Source organism: Muntiacus reevesi, chromosome 3, assembly GCF_963930625.1.
Source record: "Muntiacus reevesi chromosome 3, mMunRee1.1, whole genome shotgun sequence".
NCBI lineage: Eukaryota > Metazoa > Chordata > Mammalia > Artiodactyla > Cervidae > Muntiacus > Muntiacus reevesi.
In genome coordinates, this window is record NC_089251.1 from 106,071,659 (window position 1) to 106,088,636 (window position 16,978).

The 16,978-nt window shown below is 62.2% G+C and overlaps 2 protein-coding genes across 4 annotated transcripts in view; both read right to left on the minus strand.

Moving 5' to 3' along the window:
• The window catches only part of KIF17 (kinesin family member 17), a 45,697-nt gene extending 45,213 nt beyond the window's left edge, over positions 1-484 (minus strand). For both annotated transcript variants that reach the window (XM_065927502.1, XM_065927501.1), the window contains exon 1: positions 254-484. In XM_065927502.1, the coding sequence (XP_065783574.1) occupies positions 254-484 (231 nt within the window). The remainder of the gene's footprint in view (positions 1-253) is intronic.
• A 2,057-nt stretch (positions 485-2,541) lies between these two features.
• On the minus strand, positions 2,542-15,928 carry SH2D5 (SH2 domain containing 5). 2 transcript variants are annotated; one of them, XM_065927504.1, is made up of 10 exons: positions 15,862-15,928; positions 10,748-10,876; positions 10,393-10,473; positions 9,847-9,921; positions 8,670-8,816; positions 7,190-7,438; positions 6,866-7,037; positions 6,383-6,491; positions 5,612-5,771; positions 2,542-4,722 (listed from the first exon to the last, which is right to left on the minus strand). In XM_065927504.1, exons 2-10 carry the CDS (start codon positions 10,832-10,834, stop codon positions 4,519-4,521), a joined length of 1,284 nt encoding a protein of 427 aa, XP_065783576.1. In that variant the 5' UTR covers positions 10,835-10,876; positions 15,862-15,928; the 3' UTR covers positions 2,542-4,518. The 2 variants fall into 2 exon arrangements, with proteins under 2 accessions (XP_065783576.1, XP_065783577.1); XM_065927505.1 differs by lacking the exons at positions 10,393-10,473; positions 10,748-10,876 and having other exon boundaries at positions 15,862-15,907.
• Between the last annotated feature and the right edge of the window lie 1,050 nt (positions 15,929-16,978).

Consider the following 16,978-nt stretch of genomic DNA (forward strand, 5'->3'; position numbering starts at 1 on the left):
TGTGGGGAACGGCGGAAGGATGGGGTGAGAACCAGCCTTGGCACCAGGGGCAGTGGGGGACCCAGACAGACACTGCAGGTGGCTTCCAGCAGTCTCCTGTGGGGACGGAGGTCTTCAGCCTGCTGCTGTCCACCTGCGGCCCCTCCAGAAGGGCCTTCCCGCCCGGCCCGGGGGGCAGCACCGGCCCTCAGGAGCCCTCCGAGGGGCCCCAGGTCCTGCCCAGCGGGTCTCCTCGGGAAGTGGGGGCCCTCACCTCCACCAGCGGGTAGGCGATCTCGTTGTAAATCTGCTCGGTGAAGTGGTCCATGTAGTAGGCGCCGTCGAAGGTGAACTGCTTGGGGGGCTGGTCCGCGGCGCCCGGGTTCTGGATGAAGCACTGGCCACGAGCGGAGTCCACCGTCACCACCAGCCGGCAGTTCAGCTCCCGCTCCCGCTGGTTCATGGGGCGGCAGCGCACCACCACCTTCACCGACTCCGAGGCCATGGCGCCGCCGCGGCGGGGGCGGTCCCCCAGGGCCGGCCCGCACGGGCCCCCCACGCAGCCCGGGCCAGGGCGCGGGGCCAGCGCGCGCGCGGCGGGGCCGGGGCCGGGGCCGCGGCGGCGGGGGGACCGGGCTCCTCGGAGGGCACCCGGAGACGAGGAGGAAGCTGGGCGGCGGGGCAGCCGAAGGAGCAGAGCCGGAGCCGCCGCCTCCTCCCGCGCCCGGGCTCGCCCGTCTCCCTGAGGCCCGGCCCGGGCGGGGGCGGGGGTCGGGGGGGCAGTGGCGGATCCGCGCGGTAGGCGCCGCCGCAGGACCCGGGCCCCGGAGCCGCCCCAACCGCCCGCTAGCTCGCGCGCAAGTCGCCGCGGCGTCCGCGGTTGCTGGGCAACGCCGGGGCGTCACACTCCCTGGCGCCAGCGCCCAGCGCGCCGGACGGAGGAAACCGCACGTGTGAGGTCCCCAGCGCGCGTGCTGAAGGCTGGTCCGCCGGCGCGGGAGACCTGCGCTGACTTTGTCCACGCGCATGCTGACTCAGTGCCAGGCTCTGCAAGTTCAGTTCAGTCGCTCAGTCGTGTCCGACTCTTTGCGACCCCAGGGCCTGCAGCACGCCAGGCCTCCCTGTCCATCACCAACTCCTGGAGTTTACTCAAACTCATGTCCTTTGAGTCGGTGATGCCATCCAAGCATCTCATCCTCTGTCGTCCCCTTCTCCTCCCGCCTTCAGTCTTTCCCAGCATCAGGGTGTTTTCCAATGAGTCAGTTCTTCGCATCAGTATATCTGTCCAAAGTATTGGAGTTTCAGCTTCAGCATCAGTCCTTCCAATGAATATTCAGGACTGATCTCCTTGCAGTTCAAAGGACTCTCAAGAGTCTTCTCCTACACCACGGTTGGAAAGCATCAGTTCTCCTCCGTTCAGCCTTCTCTATGGTCCAGCTCTCACATCCATACGTGACCACTGGAGAAACCATAGCTCTGACTAGACGCTGCACAGCCGTCCTCTTCCAGTCCCCGCAGCCCCGGTTCTGAGAGGCTAACCACCTTGCTAGAGGTGGCCCAGGGGAGCCCCCCCTCCCCGGAGATATCAGAGGAGCGGCCTCCCTCGGGGGTTAGAGAGTTACCGACAAAGGGGACAGGGACCTTGCTGCCCTTTATCCACATCCCCGTATTGACTCGGAAAGGCTGCCCCAGAGCCTGTTACCGCGCCCCCGGCACCCCACACCGGGCGGCGCTGGAGCAAAGCTTCCCTGTAATGCTGTCTCTTGTCTTTATTAAGACTCAAGCTGAAGATACAAAACAAAAAATTTTGAGAGCGAAAGTCCTTTGGCTGGAGAGGCTGCCTGGCCTCTCTCCCCACCCCGACCCCGACCCCCGCATAAATCCCTCTAGAGGAGCCCCTGGTCGCACCTCCTCTGGGCTCCCGTTTGCATAGAAATTGTTCGCTATGGGCCAGGCACGGCAATAGATGCTGGGAGAGAGCTCAGCCCCTGCCCTCCAGTGCACCTGTGGTCTAGTGGGGGAGGCTGACATCTGAAACAAATATTCCACAAACAAAGATCCCAAAAATAAAAGAGTATTAAGAAACTGAAGGGACAGATGCACTGAATAGTTGGCCAGGATACCTCACCCAGCCCGGGCAGGGGGCCAGGGGGCAGTCAGGGCAGGCTTCCTGAGAGTCAGAGATGGTAAGGTTGAGGAGCTCATCAGTTAAAGGAGAGGAGGGCAAGGAGGCCTGTGCAAAGGCCCTGTGGCATGTTGCAGGAGCAGAAGGATCAGCCGAATGGCCAGAACATACGGACTCGAGTCTCTTCCGTACAGGAAATACCCACCGAAGGTTTTAAGCAGGAGTCTTTGTTTGAAGCTACCCACGCAATTGATTCAAGACCTCCTGAGCCCCTGAGGACAGGATCTCTGTCTGGTTCATCATTCAGCACCAGCGGAAGGGACGGTTGGCAAACGAAAACAAAGCAGGCAAGCTGGACAAAGCCCTGGCCTTTCAAAGGAAAAGTCTGTACTCAACAAGCCCAAGAAATGCGCTTTATTTGTTTCAAGTCCACACAGTAAGGAGGCTGGGCTACCCAGCTGGCACTGGTTGCAACAGAGGAAACTGTGGTCTGTAATGAAGACAGTGAGGTGTCTGCCCAGGTGGATCAGAAACCTGGCCTCGTTTGTGCCACGTGACCCAAAGCGCCGTGTGAAGGATGCTCAAGTACTGTGGGGACGCTCCCGACACCCTGTCCACACAGACAACCTGTGCAACAAAATCTGTCCCTCACAGAGGTCAGACCAGATAGCTGGGCTTCCTAAATGTGTGCGGCTCCGGGGCGGTAATCCTGGGCCCCACATCACCAAACCCCTCTCCTTGCCAGGGAGACGGGAGGCTGGGGTCATGAGGGGACAGGGCTTTGCCCAGGGAGGAGGTGGCTTCTGGTAGCAAGGGCTGTAACATGAGTCCAGGTTCCCACTCACATTCAGTACAAAACCACTGCTGCGGTTCCAGTGAAACAAGCCCCTAAGGACGGCTTCCTCCTTCCATCTCTTGTGACAAGAGTGACAAGGCCCCAACCAAGAGCCTTTACTGAGCCGGAGGGTGTAAACTGGGGACGCCAGGCCTGAACTTCTGAGGCTCCGCAATCTTTTTATTACGATGGGGCTGCTCGTTTTTCCAAGAAACAGAAGTGTATTACTTTCAAGGCGCCACGCAGTCACACCTGTCCCCAGAGAAGGGAGGAGGCAGCCCCCAGACTCACGACTAGACCCCTGCCTCAGGAGTAGAAGTTCATCCACCATGAACTTGCTCCCTAGTTTGGGAGATTCATGTTTGCCTGTCAAGTTTACTTATAAAGGGGGATACCTAGAGCTGTCACCGCGGGGCCATTTCCCTGGATGAACGCCCCCCTGCCAGCCGAGGCCAAGTGTCCTCTGGCAGGGCCCACACTGGTTCTGCCTTTAGATGGTTCCTCCCTGACCCTCACCTCCAGTGGGGCTGACCTAGTGACGTGGTCCCTGACAGATGCCCATTAAGGGAAATGCCACCATGGGGCGGGGGCGGACTTCCCAGGCAGCCACCAAACCCAAACCCAGTGTGGCCTGCAGGATGAGTGGGTCAGGGCCCTAGTCACCCCCGTAAGCCTGTAGCTTACTGCTGGCCCCTCAGAATCAAATGGCCAAAGGCAGTGAGCCTGGGCATGGGGGGGTCTTGATGGTATTCAGAGGGTGTGTGGGAAGAGACGAGTCTGCGACATCTCTTCTGTGTGAGCAGGAGGCCCAGCTCTGCGGTTCTGAGCAGACAAAGCAGCCTTCCTGATCTGAGGTTCACTGGGATCCTCTGCCCCGTCAGCCCGCTCACACTGCTTTCTACACACAGGTGTCCACCTGGGCTCTGGGTGACTCGGCTCCTCTCTGCAGCCTCTTAACCCCCACCCTTCAGGACTCAAGGGCAGACTTCTCTCACCTCAAGGGACGTGGGAAATAGGATGTGCTCCGTCAGCCTGGACGTCGCCCCCAAGTTCCACCACGTTGTCCCTGCTTCTCTCATGGAGAGGGCGACTTGGCCCACACCTCCGCCCAAAGTGAGAACTCCCTCCTGCCTGCCCACATGCCTCTCCCTCACGCGTCTGGCTGCCTTGGCCCGGAGCTCCCTGGGGACGCCCAGTCAGGGCCCCAAGGCCTGGCCTCCTTGGGGGAGGGCCCCACCTGCACTGGAACACCCTTCCTGCCCCCTTTGGAAAGCTCCCCACCCAGGAGGGAGGTGAGACCCAGAGAAGGCAAGCATCAAGTCACCCGGCAAGTTCTGAGAAGCCTGGAGCTTGGTCTGCTGCGCTTGTGATCCTGACGGCCTGTGTCCTGGGGAGAAGCCCCTGGTGATCCTCACTCTCAGGGCCCCCCCACAGGCAGGGAAGTGATGGAAGACTGGTCCCAGGGGCAGTGACTGGATGGAACTGGTGCCCAGCAGGGTGGAAGAGGCCAGAGCTGAGCAGCCCGCTGAGGCTCGGGAGCCAGGGTACAGCGGGGCCTGTTGGCGTGGGGCCCCGCCTCCTAGCCCAGACCCTGCAGCTCTGCCTCGGACTTGGCGTGGCCCAGGGGTCTGAGCGTCCGAGGAGGCCGGCCCTCGGGCCCGCAGTCCTGCTCCTCGTAGCCGGGGTTCAAGCGGCCCATGTCGAGGGAGCAGAAGAGGCTCCGCTCCGTTCCAGCGTGGTGCTCCACCAGGGCTTCCAGGCTGGGGAACTCAGCCGGCAGGTGCTGGGGAGGGGGCAGGGCAGGAACTTCAGTTCCAGCCCCCCTTTCCCCACAGATCACGCCTCCAACTACCCCATCACCCTAGATCCTGCCTCACTTTAGAGGAATTCAGAGAGGACACTGTCCTGCTCCCAGCAGAACTACACCCCTCTCTTTTTCTCCCCCAGGGCCTGGACAAGACCGAGGCACTTAGCGTGCAAATAAGACTGGGCATTTAAAAAGCCATGCCTGTCCACCCCGGTCCCTGGAAACGTGTGATCAGGCTAGGACTCCAGACCTAGAGACTGTGTGAACTTAAACGCAAGCCTCGACCCTCTCTGAGTCAGTTTCCTCCTCTGCTAAAAGACGAGTTAGGGTGTGAGAAAGCATGACTTCTAAAAGCTGTGATTGATGTAAAAATGCGAGGCATGACCCTAGCCCAAGACTCCACTGTGTGTCTGTGTGTTAAGTCGTTTCAGTCGTGTCTGACTCTTTAAGACCCTATGGACTGTAGCCCACCCGGCTCCTCTGTCCATGGGATTCTCCAGGCAAGAATACTGGAGTGGGTTGCCATCTCCTCCTCCAGGGGGATCTTCCCAACCCAGGGATGGAAGCTGCATCTCCTCTACGTCCTGCATTGACAGGCAGGTTCTTTGCTACCAGCACCACCTCAGAAGCCCACGACTCTACTTGAAATACCCTACTCTGGTGAGAGAGGGGCCTTAGAGTGGATCCCAGAGTAGAAGTGGGGCCAGAGCTGGAAGGATCAATGACTGAAGAGCTGGGTGGAGTGTTAAATAGGGGGTGGAGCGTTAAATAGGGGGTGGGGCCAGAGTGAGCCAATGAGGGACCGGGGTGAGGTGTGAAAGGGGCGGGGCTTGATGGCGAGAGGCGGGGCCGGGAACCCTCTCACCTCCACGCTGTAGCGGCCCACGTGGTTCCGGAAGACCTGATGCGGCACGACACCGCACTGCGTCCTCACCGACAGGCACCACTGGCCACTGGCGCCCGGCTCAGGCCACAGCAGGAAGGCCCCCAGCACGTCTCTCCGCAGCAGCGCGAGGGCGCTGGGCCTGGGAGGGCCGAGGCCAGAGGCTGAGGGCCGGCCCCTTGTCGGGACCCAGCCTCAGTCTGCTGAATGGCCTAACAGACCCACAGCGTCGGAAACACGGTGCCTGCCCAGGGTATGCCTTCCAGGAAAGGACGCTGTCTGACTGCCTCTCAGAAAGGCTTCCCAGGGTTACCCTAACTGTTGCCCCACTAGGGAGAGAGGTTTAAAGTGCAGGCATTTAGGAAGGCCGTTCCCTGTGACAGGCTTCACCTGAATAACCTTATTTGATCCCCTCCACAGCCCTGCAATGAAGGTCTGTATATTTTATTTTTTTAGTTGTTTTTATCTTTTGGCTGCACCGCACAGCATGTGGGATCCTAGTTCCTGCACCAGGGATCGAATCCATGCCTCCGGCACCGGCAGCGCAAAAATCTTAACCACTAGACCACCAGGGAAGCCCGAAAGGTTCTTTTATTATCCCCATTTTACAGAAAACTGAAGCCCTGGGTGAGGAAGTCTCTGGCCTAAGGTCGGAGAGCCCTCCGTCCAAGGGCAGGGATGCACATCTCGGGCCCCGGGGGAGCTCACAGCCTAGTTCCCCGCCCCTCCCAAAGGGCTGGGCACCACTCCTACCTGGAGATGCCAGCAAAGGCCCAGATGTTCTCCGTCAGACTTCCCTCGCTCTCCACCAGGCACGAGGGGCCCCCGGGTGCCCGGGGCCAGGCCTCCCACGCGGCAGGAACTAGAGCGAGGAGAGGGAGGGAGGTCGTCCTCTCCCGCGCCCATCCCTATTTCACCCCCACAGGCTTCGGCACCCCCCCACCGAGCTTGTCTCTTTACCAAGCCCCCCGCTCTCCGCCCAATCTGCACACATCGTGCTTCCGCAAAGACACAGGCACACCCAGGCACACGCCTACGCACACCCACTCGCCACTCACAGCACTTCAGCAGCTACGCCCGCGCCTCGGCCGACAGCAGCTGGGCCTCAGCCCCGAACGCATCCTCGCGCACAGAGCCCTGGCACTCTCAGGCTTCTATAGTCACAGCCCGCAGACGCTGCCGCTCAGGCCCACCCTCGCCCAACCCACGCCGGTGCACGCGTGCCCGGCAACTCACGGGCCTCCCGGGCGGACAGCTGCAGCTGCGTCTCGTAGGTGCAGGCGCGGTAGGCCCCGGAGCGGAGCACCTTGCTGCGGATGGCCTTCTTGCGCACCAGCGTGGGCGAGCAGTACGGGTTCCCCAGGCGTGCGTGGCGGGCGCCCCCGCGGCTCCCCGACTCCAGCAGCTCCTTCTAGGGAGGGCCCCGCAGGGGCGCCCAGACTCAGGCCCGCCCGACCATAGCCCCTCCCACGGAAATCCGGCACCCGCCCCTCTCGACCTCCAGACCCTCGACCCGGTCCCCCGGTCCCCTGCCCACTCCCTGGCTGGGGTGCTGCATACCCCGCTGCCCCCAGACCCCTCTGCCGGCAGCCGCCGGAAGGAGACCAGCGCGTTAACGTTCTGTGAGAGCTGATCCCGGCCGAAGGGTTCCCGTACTAGGCCAGGGGAGGGGCCGGGGCCGGACACCGGCTTCAGGGGCACGTCCCCCACAGTCCCCGGGCATGGCTCGGGCCGCGCCCGCTCCTCCGGGTGCTGCAGGAGGTAAGCGAGCTGGAAGGAGCGGCAGAGCAGCAGGTGAAGGATCTGGACCTGGGGAGGGAGAAGGAGGTGTGCTCAGCTGGGGGGCTCCTGGGGGATCCCTGGGCATCAACCCACCCAGGGGTGCCTGCAGCCCCCTGGCTTGATGTGCTCTTCCCTATTCTTCCTGAGAAAACGAATACTTAGCCCTCAAAACCTCACCACCACGCAGCCTCCCCTCCCATCTTCCTTGATTCATTTAACAAACAGGAAGCATCTACTTTGTTCCAGGCGTCGTGCTTGGAGCTGGGAATACATGGGCTAAATGTACTTCTAGCCCTCAGTTACTAACCCCACCTATATCCTCTTAGAGGCGTGGCTGAGTCCAGACCCTGAAGTCATAGGACCTGGGATCTGATCCTGGCTCTGTCACAGAGGAACTGCTGGGTGACCCCTGGGTACAGCATGGCATCTCCGTGCCCCTTTAATGACATGGACCACAGGAAACCTCCACCCCCCCCCCCAGGGGAGGCCCAGCACTCTGAGACCTGAACGTTCGATCCATTACACATGCAGCATCTAGCCCCGACATGGAACTGTGAGCTCCAAAAGTTCAAGGGTCATGGCTTGGCCACCAGTAACCCCAAGTAGCCACACAGGGCTCAACACACAGACGGCAAAGGCCTGCTGCTTGGAACCAAGCCCAGGCCCTGCTGCCCAAATGGCTGGCTGCCCCGGCTCCGCTGTTAGCAGCGGTCACACTGGCTTTGACTTTTAGGATCCACCCGTCCATCCTCTCTCCCCACAGGGCCAAGCAGCAGAACAGTTCAAGACCCAGACCCAGCCTGTGCCCTCAAAGAATTCCAGTGACTGCAGTGAGGGACAGACAGATGGCAGAGTGCAGTTCAGGTCACAGGATGGCAGAAGGCGAGGTGGTCTGGGGGATTCAAGCTGGGCTGAACCTCAAAGGGCAAGCTGGAATTTGCCAGGATGGGGAGGGGGAGGGGCGTGGAGGCAGACAGAACAGCAAGGACGAAGGCCTGGCAGTGTAAGCCTCCCGGCCTGCTGCCCGTCTCCCAGCCCGAGGCATGCTGAGTCCACTGACTCACACTGGGGGGTTCCTCCGAAGGCAGAGCCACAGAAGGAGCCAGGGTGATGAGGGGTGCAGGCCAGGGGGTGGGGGTGCTTAGGCCAGCTCGCTGAGCCAGCCATGGCCTCGGTCCCTGGGACCCACGTGGAAGCACAGCACACCGCCCCCCCCCGCCAGCCCCAGTGCTGGGACCCTGCCCTGGGCCCCGGGTACCTCTCCAGGCTGGCTGCCCACAAAGAGGTGGCAGAAGAGCTTGCTGGCCGGGCTCCTGGGGTTTCGGGCCATGAAGGCGAACTGGCAGTCGGCTGGGCACCAGGTGGCGTAGAGGATGCGCTTCAGGGCGTGCGCCATCAGGAGCACCTGGGAGCCAGCAAGCCCGGGGCTCCATCAGACCTACCATGTGGCCCGCAGATGCCGCCAGCGCGCAGCCCCGCGGGCGCCACAACCTGGCCGGCGGCCTCCTGGGTCTGCCCTCCAGCCTGGGTGCCCAGCTGGGGGCCCACCCGGCTCCTGGGACGGAGAACTCTGCCCTCCTTCCAGGCCTGCCCAAACCGTGCTTCCCACGTGCACCCTCATCCTTTACACGGACCCTGAGCTCGGGGCCCCTGCCCTGCGCTGCCAACCAGCTGACTGGGGTGGTCGTGCCGAGTCATGGAGCCGAGGGGTAGAGCATTCACGGCCTGCAGGGTCACAGGGACAGGCAGTAGTGGCCGGCCCTGGGCTTGCACTCCTGGTCTCTGGAGTCAGGTGACCAGGGTTCGAATCCGGGCTGTCACTCACTCTCCGGTGCCTTGGGCGGCTGAGTACAGCTCTCTGAGCCCTTGCTGGGACCAGTGTTAAGGAGGGACAGGACCCCTCCGATGGGGCCGTCAGAGGGCATCAGTGAGACCTCGTGGAGGTGGCACAGGTGCTGGCCCCAGGGCCCCCACCGTGCCAGCTCTGGACGCGTTGGCACCACACCCTAGGTGAGTGGCGCCAAGTCGTGGGGCACCCAGCCTGGCACACGGGGCTAGAGTTCATTTTTTGGGGCTGGTTTTTCACCAAGAGGGGGATGGGTGACCAAACAGGGGCTCCCAGCCCGCCTCCAGCCTGCCTGGCCCTATTCCACAGTCATGAGACGCTGGCCACAGCCCCCTGGCCCAGACCTCATGAGGTCGGCTGGGCCTGACGCTCAGGCTAGGAGCTGGTCCCTGGAGATTCTAGGGCTGGAGGCAGGGGGTGAGGTGGGGTGGGGAGAAACTAGGGAGAGGGCCCTTGGAGAGAGGACGTCCAACGGCCCAGGGTAGGCTGGGAAACCCGGGAGGCCGCAGGGCTGGGCGGAGGCGTGTCCCTGGGGAGCAGGACACCCGGGGGTCCTCACCTGCACCCCCCGCCCCCCGAGGGCTCCTACCTCGCCCTCCCCACTGTAGATCTTGAGGCCCTGAAGGCTGAATTTCAGGATGACGGCCCGGCGACGGGGACAGTCCTGGGTGGGAGAGAGTGAGTGGGGGGCGTCGTCACCTCCCGGGCCTGCCCAGCCTGGCCTCTGCTCCCAGGGCTGGTCAGCAACTCTGCCCCCCTTCCCCCACCGCCGCAGCTGCCAGGGGGGCGGAACCCTGGACGGGGAGTCCCCGGGGGTTGGCCCAGCGTGCATGGCTCCTGGCAGACCACCCCCTGGCCGGTGATGACCGCCCCCCACATCTCCCATCTGTGGGGCCTAGGTCACAACTGCCGGGGGGGAAGGGAGCCTCGGTGCATGAATAACGTGGCTCCAAGAGCCCGCGTGTGGTCCCAAGGGTGCCCACCTCTCAGAAAGGCTTTGGTTCTGCCCTTCCCTGGGTCTCACTTGCTCGGTATTTCTGAATGGGGGGCTGGGGTGGACCCAAGGGCCTCAGAGGTCATCCCCAGCCCGGCGCTCCGGGGCTCTGAGCCCAGCGGGGAAGCGCCAGCCCGCTACCTTCAGTGCCCACAGCTGCTGTTGGACCAGCCACACGCTCTCCTGGGGGTCCAGGTCGTCCACCGGGAAGGAGCCCACGTACTGCTTGGGGGCAGGGGTGCGGGGTGGGGGCGGGGGAGTCAGGCCCCTGGCCCTGATCCCCACTCTCCACGTGACCCTCCTCACACACACTCTGCGCTGTGGGGGAGGCTGGTGAGTGGCAGAAGGCATCCCCGGGGCCAGGCTCCACACCCCCCCCACCCAGGCCCCATGGCCTCATTTGCGGGCACACACTCCAGAGCCAGGCCCCCCCCCAAGCTGGGAATCCATGGGCCCGAGGCTCCTCCCCCCGCCCCCGGGGGCTGACCCCACCCACCTGGGCAAACTTGGTGATGCACCGGGGCCGCTGAGGGGCAGGGCCGCAGTCCGAGGCCCTCCGGCCCCCGGCCCCCGCCCTCTGCATGGCCCCCAGGGCGGCCGGCTTCCCGCTCCCACGGAGAGGAGGCTGCAAAGGGCAGGGCGAGGAGGGCTGGCGCCCAAGGCTGGTGCCCAACCTCGGAGCACCGGTCAGAGGCTCCCCTCTGCGCTCCGGCGTCCAGCAAGCTGTGCCTGGGCGCCTGCTGTGTGTGCCAGGCAGCGTCCTGGGCGCTGGGACACAGGGGACACACACCCCAGGCAACACGATAAAGTCCCCACCTGCCCTTGCGGAGCCGACATTGAATTAAGCCATCAGTAAGATATGGAATGTGCCAGATGGTGATAAGGGGCTTCCCTGGTGGCTCAGCTGGTAAAGAATGCACCTGCAATGCGGGAGACCTGGGTTGGGAAGATCCCCTGGAGAAGGGCAAGGCTACCCACTCCGGTATTCTGGCCTGGAGAATCCCATGGACAGAGGAGCCCAGTGGGCTACAATCCATGGGGTCACAGAGTCGGACACGACTGAGTGACTAACACAGATGGTGATAGAGCAGAGAAGAGGCCATGAAGGGCAGGCTGGGGGGTGACCACGGCAAAGAAGTTCTCACTGAGGCGTGAGGTTGGAGGAAGGGGGAGCGGACATGTAGCCAGCTTGTGCGAAGTGCCAGGGGAGGGGCACCCTGGGAGATACCACCCAAGAGGAGGCATGTGACAGCAGCCTGAACAGGGTCTGCGATGGCCGCGAGGAGCTGGGCAGCTGGGGCCCCGAGGCAGAACTTACCAGAGCAGCACCCGGGATGGGGTCAGTCCAAACCGTCACACGAGGGGACTGAGGCGCTGCCCCATGGGCAGCAGGGAGCCACGGCAGGTGCCAGGGCAGGACGCCTGGAGTTCACGGGGCAGCGGTGGCCCCTGAACTGAGGTGACCCTGGCTCCTCCTGCCCAGCCTGACCCCAGCCCCTACCCAAAGTGCCCACCCCAACCAGAGCCGGTACTGGTGCTGAGTCAGAGGGGAGGGAGGGTGGACCCAGCCCAGCCCGGGCGCTGGTGTTTCCCAGATCTCCCGGATCCCCCAGCAGAGAAGAGGAGGGACACTGCCTTCCAGACTGTCCTCAGGGGCAGGGAGGGCGCGTCCTTCGCCCTCAGAGCTCAGGGCATAGCTGATGTTCAGTGAACGCAGTATGAACGCGTCCTGCCACCGCAGAGCCTGCGCGTGGCAAGTGGAGAAGCTGATGCCCTGCCACGGAGAGCCAGGTCTCGGGAATGAAGACCCAGCGCGGCCACAACATAAATGAAAAAACAATAGCAACAGCAGCAACAAACGCATCACCAAATAGAATGTCTGAATGTCTCTGCCGCAGCCCCCGGACTCAGCTCCCTCAGGCTTCCTCGGGGCTGATTTAGACACCCGCGTCTGTCCCCCATCCCGGAGGGCTCCATCTTACCAGGCCGCTTGTAAATCACTGCATTTGGGATCAGAGAGACCCGGGTCCAAATTCTGTGTGATTTTGCATAAGCTGCTTCACCTCTCTGAGCCCCCCCATTTCCTCAACCCCAAATGTGGGATAACGTGTGGCACTGATGAGACCTGAACGCAGGCACAGAACCGAGCACGATGCCCGCCAGGGTCAGAGCTGTGGCCGACAAGGACGGTCTCGTACGGAATGTGGTTGTTGGTGTTCAGTCGCTCAGGCATGTCCGATTATCTGTGACCATGGCCTGCAGCACGCCAGGCCTCCCTGTCCATCACCAAATCCCGGAGTTTACTCAAACTCAGGTCCATCAAGTCAGTGATGCCATCCAACCATCGCATCCTCTGTCGCCCCCTTCTCCTCCTGTCCTCAGTCTTTCTCAGCGTCAGGGTCTTTTCCAGCGAGTCGGCTCTCCGCAGCAGGGGGCCACAGTATGGGGGGACTGGGGACCCACTCAGGAGGGGATCTCAGGGACAGTGAGGCCTGATTACTGTCAGGGCCCTCCTTGCAGCAGGCCGCACCTGAGAGGAAACCCCCAACCAAGGAGGGCAGGCATGCCTGGGGCCACAATTCCTGCCAAGAGAGAGCAGGGATCAGACAAGGCGCTGGGCAGGAGACGGGTGCACCGTGGGTGTGCTCCAGCACCTGCGGGAGTCCTGGACAAGGCGGGTTTGGGAGATTGCCTAGAGCCCGGGAATGGCCCCTACCGCAGCCTTGTCCGTGACCATCAGCCCCAGCCGCTGGCTCAGGCCCGCTGGGGGCACTAGCAGCATGAAAGGGCACCAGTGAGCCCTTAAAGGAAGCCCGGACCGTCCCCTCGAGGGCTTCCTGGTTCCGCCCTCCTGCTTTCCTGGGCCTTCCCACCTCTCTTCACATTTTGATCCTAATTATTTTTCACATCACGACCATTACCTGCCATCATTTCACGTTTAAATACAGCAAGGTTAGGGTGTAACTGGCACAGAAGCTATGTGGCCCTGGCTCCAGGTACAGAGACGGGGCTTCCAGGGAACGCGACCTTCAGCCCATCCTGAGCTGGGATGCCTGGTGCCTGCAGGCAGGGGGAGGGGGAACAGAGGCGGCAGAGACCAAAACCCAAACCAAATGGGGCAAAAGGGAGAGAGGGAAGGAGCAGAGGATGAAAAGCATGACACACCCAGACAGCATATTAAAAAGCAGAGACATTACTTTGCCAACAAATGTCCATACAGTCAAAGCTATGGTTTTTCCAGTAGTCATGTACGGATGTGAGTGTTGGACTATAAAGAAGCTAAGCGCCAAATAATTGATGCTTTTGAACTGTGGTGTTGGAGAAGACTCTTGAGAGTCCCTTGGACAGCTAAGACATACAACCAGTCCATCCTAAAGGAGATCAGTCCTGAATATTCATTGGAAGGACTGATGCTGAAGCTCTAATACTTTGGCCACCTGATAGGAAGAGTTGACTCACTAGAAAAGACCCTGATGCTGGGAAGGATTGAAGGCGGGAAGAGAAGGGGATGACAGAGGATGAGATGGTTGGATGGCATCACCGACTCAGTGGATAGGAGTTTGAGCAAACTCCAGGAGATAGCGACGGACAGGGAAGCCTGGTGTGCCACAGTCCATGGGGTCACAAAGAGTAGGACCCGACTTAGTGACTGAAGAAGAAGAAGTGGGAACAGAGGAGTGAGAAGAAAGACAATGGGAAGAGAGATAAGGGAAAGATGGGAGGAGGGAGAGGTGGGGAGCAGGGAGCACGTCTCACTCAGAGGGTGGGAGTGGAAGGAGGCACCGGGGCTATGACCCCTCCCACAGCCAGGACAGCCGTGTCTGAGGCTGCAAACAGCCTCCTCCCCAGAGCCACAGCTTTCTTGGGGACACCCCGGGGTGTAGGCTGTGGGGGTGCAAGGCGGAGACCAGGCCACTGGGCCCTCTTACGGGTCCCACTTCACCCCCACATCATCTGATCCTTCTTCCCCCAACCTTGGAAAACTGGAAGTTTCTCCCTCCTAAGCCCAAGGGATACAGTACCTTTCAGCCCCAGACTGCCCAGGGAACCAGGGAGGGGAGAGGCTCACAGAACACTGGAAACAGACCCACTGACCTATTCCAGGCACAGACATCCACGGATCCCTTTGATCAGATCTGTTTTTCTTAGGTTTTGCACAGGAGCCTGGCTCTGGGCCAGAAGCGTCCTAAGGGGACACATTTGGAACAAGGCTGGGGCCCTTCTCTTGCTCCTCTGACGTTTTCCAGGCGGCCGCTTGGAGGCCGGGCCTGGATGGGTTGACTGCCTCGAGGGGCACGGATGGAGCCCTCTGCTGCGCTGTACTGCAGCCAAGTGGTATCCTAAGGAGGGTCCGCCTTCCAGCGTCACGGGAGGCCCCTCAGCCTGCACACTCCGTGCTTAGCAAATGGTGGCTCAGGGGGTGAAGTCACCTGCCCAAAGTCATAAAGCAAAAGGGGAGCTGGGAACCCACTGTGGGTCTATAGGGCTCTTCCCCCCTCCCTGCCCCCCCCATCCCCGCTATGGCAGTGCCCGCCCGCAAGAAAGCAGGTGTCCTCCTCCTGAGTTTGGTGGGTCCCAGCCTACCCAGGGGCAGGTGAGGCGAGGAAGCAACAGCAGCAGTGCTGGGGGTGGATGTGATCAGCTGCTTTCTCCTGCTGCCTGCCTCCCAGGCCAGACGGTCTGGGGCTGCCAGAGGCACGCCAGACTCACCACACTGTCTTTGGCTCCACAGCACAGAAGAGCCCCCCTATTCCCAGGACAGCCCCCTACCCCCAGGGCAATCCCCCGCCCCGTGCCAGCCCTGCCTGCCCTTGGCCACAGGCTAGGAGTGACTAAGGTCAAGACCGTGGGTGGTGGGGTCCCCACGACATTGGCTGATGTCACCAGCATCAGCCTCCATGTCCTCAACCAGAGAGTGGGCTTAATGATAGCAGCTGCCTCCTGGAGTTGTTCATCTATCTGTTCCTTCTGAGAACATTTCCAAGCGCTACGTTCCAGGTGAACAAAACAAAGTCCCAGCCTCAGCAAGCTGGCCCGAGGAGGGGCGGGGGTGGATACTGGAAATCAACATTTCAGGGAAGCTGAAGCGACTTGGAGAAAAATACGCAGAGTGAAGAGGACCTGGGATCTGCGTGCGTCTCTGTCGGGTGGGGGGGGGGAGGTGCCATCAAATATAGGCTCCCCGCGCAATCGACAGGAAGAGGAAAGTGCTGTTTTCAGGATTAAAGTGGGGCCGAAACCAGATGCGCGGCGGTACAGAACGCTCCGCAGCGTGGGGAATTATTCCTATCACTGTAATTCCCAGGGAGCACTGTCAGGGTCCCCGGCCGCCCCCGGGGGCGGAGAAAGTCTTGCCCACCCCCCGCCCCCGACAGAGGGGCGAGCGAGGCAGGACGCTAGCCAACGGGATGGTGGAGGTGATGGACGGTGATGGTGGAAGTGACAGATGACGACGGTGATGGGCGAAAAGGAGACAGGCGACTCCCCATCCGACACGCGCCCCCCCACGCAACCACCCACGCACCTCAATCTCCACGCCCCGGAACCGAGTCCCGCTTCAGCCGATCCGCCAGTCCCAGCCCCCGCCCGGCTCCCCGGACGCTCACTCACCGCGGGCCCGGAGTCCCGTCCCTGCCACCCGGCGCTGCGACCCGCGAGCCTGCACCGCGCGCCCCTCCCCTGCCTCCCGCAACTCCCAGCGCAGCCCCCACGTGGCCTCGGCGAGCGGCTCCCACATCACCCGGCCCTTGGCCTCACCCGTCCAATCGGCGCCCGCGGAGCCGCTCCGCACGCCCGCGCCGGCCAATTGGCGCCCGCGAGGGGCCCTGGCTCCGCCCACTTCGTCTCGCGCCCCGGCGCTCCGCCTTTAAAGCCAGAGCCGGGGGCCGCTCACCGCTGGTCATGACGCTTCTTTAAGGGCTGGTTGGGGGGATCTGAGTGCTAGGGGCCTCGCCGATGGTTCCCCCCTCCTAGGGCGTCTCCAGACCCCCTCCAGATCCCCCCAAACCTCCACCCCCCACCCCCACCCCCGGCTATTGCTCCTTCTCGTCATCTCGGCGGCGGCTGCGGCAACACCTCCTCCGGGAAGCCTTCCCTGACCACCACCGGTGACCTCACCTCCTTAAAGCTCTCGCCACTCCTGTCAGCCTAACTAACCCATCTTACTAGAGGGCCCTCGGCCCCGGCCCGGAGACGCCTCTCTCCCCAGAGCGCAAGCACCCGCTGGCCCGCAGTAGGCTTGTACCGGGCTTGTCGTCTTAATGATGAATGAAGAAGGCGTCACGATCCGGCCTCTGGGAATCCCCCACCCCCACCCCCGGCCAGCCTCAGCCCTGGTTCCCTCAGCCCCAGAGGGGTGGGAGGTGTGGCACAGCCCTTTCCTCGCCCTCCTCCTGCCGGCGTTCCTTGTAAGAGATTTAACTGCCCAGGTGGCTCCAAGAAATCTGGGCAGTTAGCTCTGCAGGGGGGCCATGACCTCGTCCTTTGGGTTACATGAAAATCCACCGAGATGGGGTGAGCAAATTCAGCGCAGAGCGTCAGCACAGACCCTGTGCTAAGTCGCTTCCCTCGTGTCCAACTGTTTCGTGACAGCCCACCAGGTTCCTTTGTCCATGGGGTTCTCCAGGCAAGAATATTGGAGTGGGTTACTATTTCCTCCTCTAACAGACCTTGCAGGTGCCACAGAAATAAATAGCAAGCCCGGTTCAGCCCAGTCTTTGGCATGTAT

What these genes read in the sequence shown, in the direction of transcription:
- SH2D5 (XM_065927504.1), bottom strand. Translation starts at nt 10,834, where the DNA reads ATGCAGAGGGCGGGGGCCGGGGGCCGGAGGGCCTCGGACTGCGGCCCT. An exon ending in TCTACAGTGGGGAGGGCGAG is followed by an intron (nt 8,817 to 9,846) that starts GTAGGAGCCCTC and finishes GCTGGCTCCCAG; the next exon opens with GTGCTCCTGATGGCGCACGC. An exon ending in AGGGGTCTGGGGGCAGCGGG is followed by an intron (nt 7,038 to 7,189) that starts GTATGCAGCACC and finishes CCTCCCTAGAAG; the next exon opens with GAGCTGCTGGAGTCGGGGAG.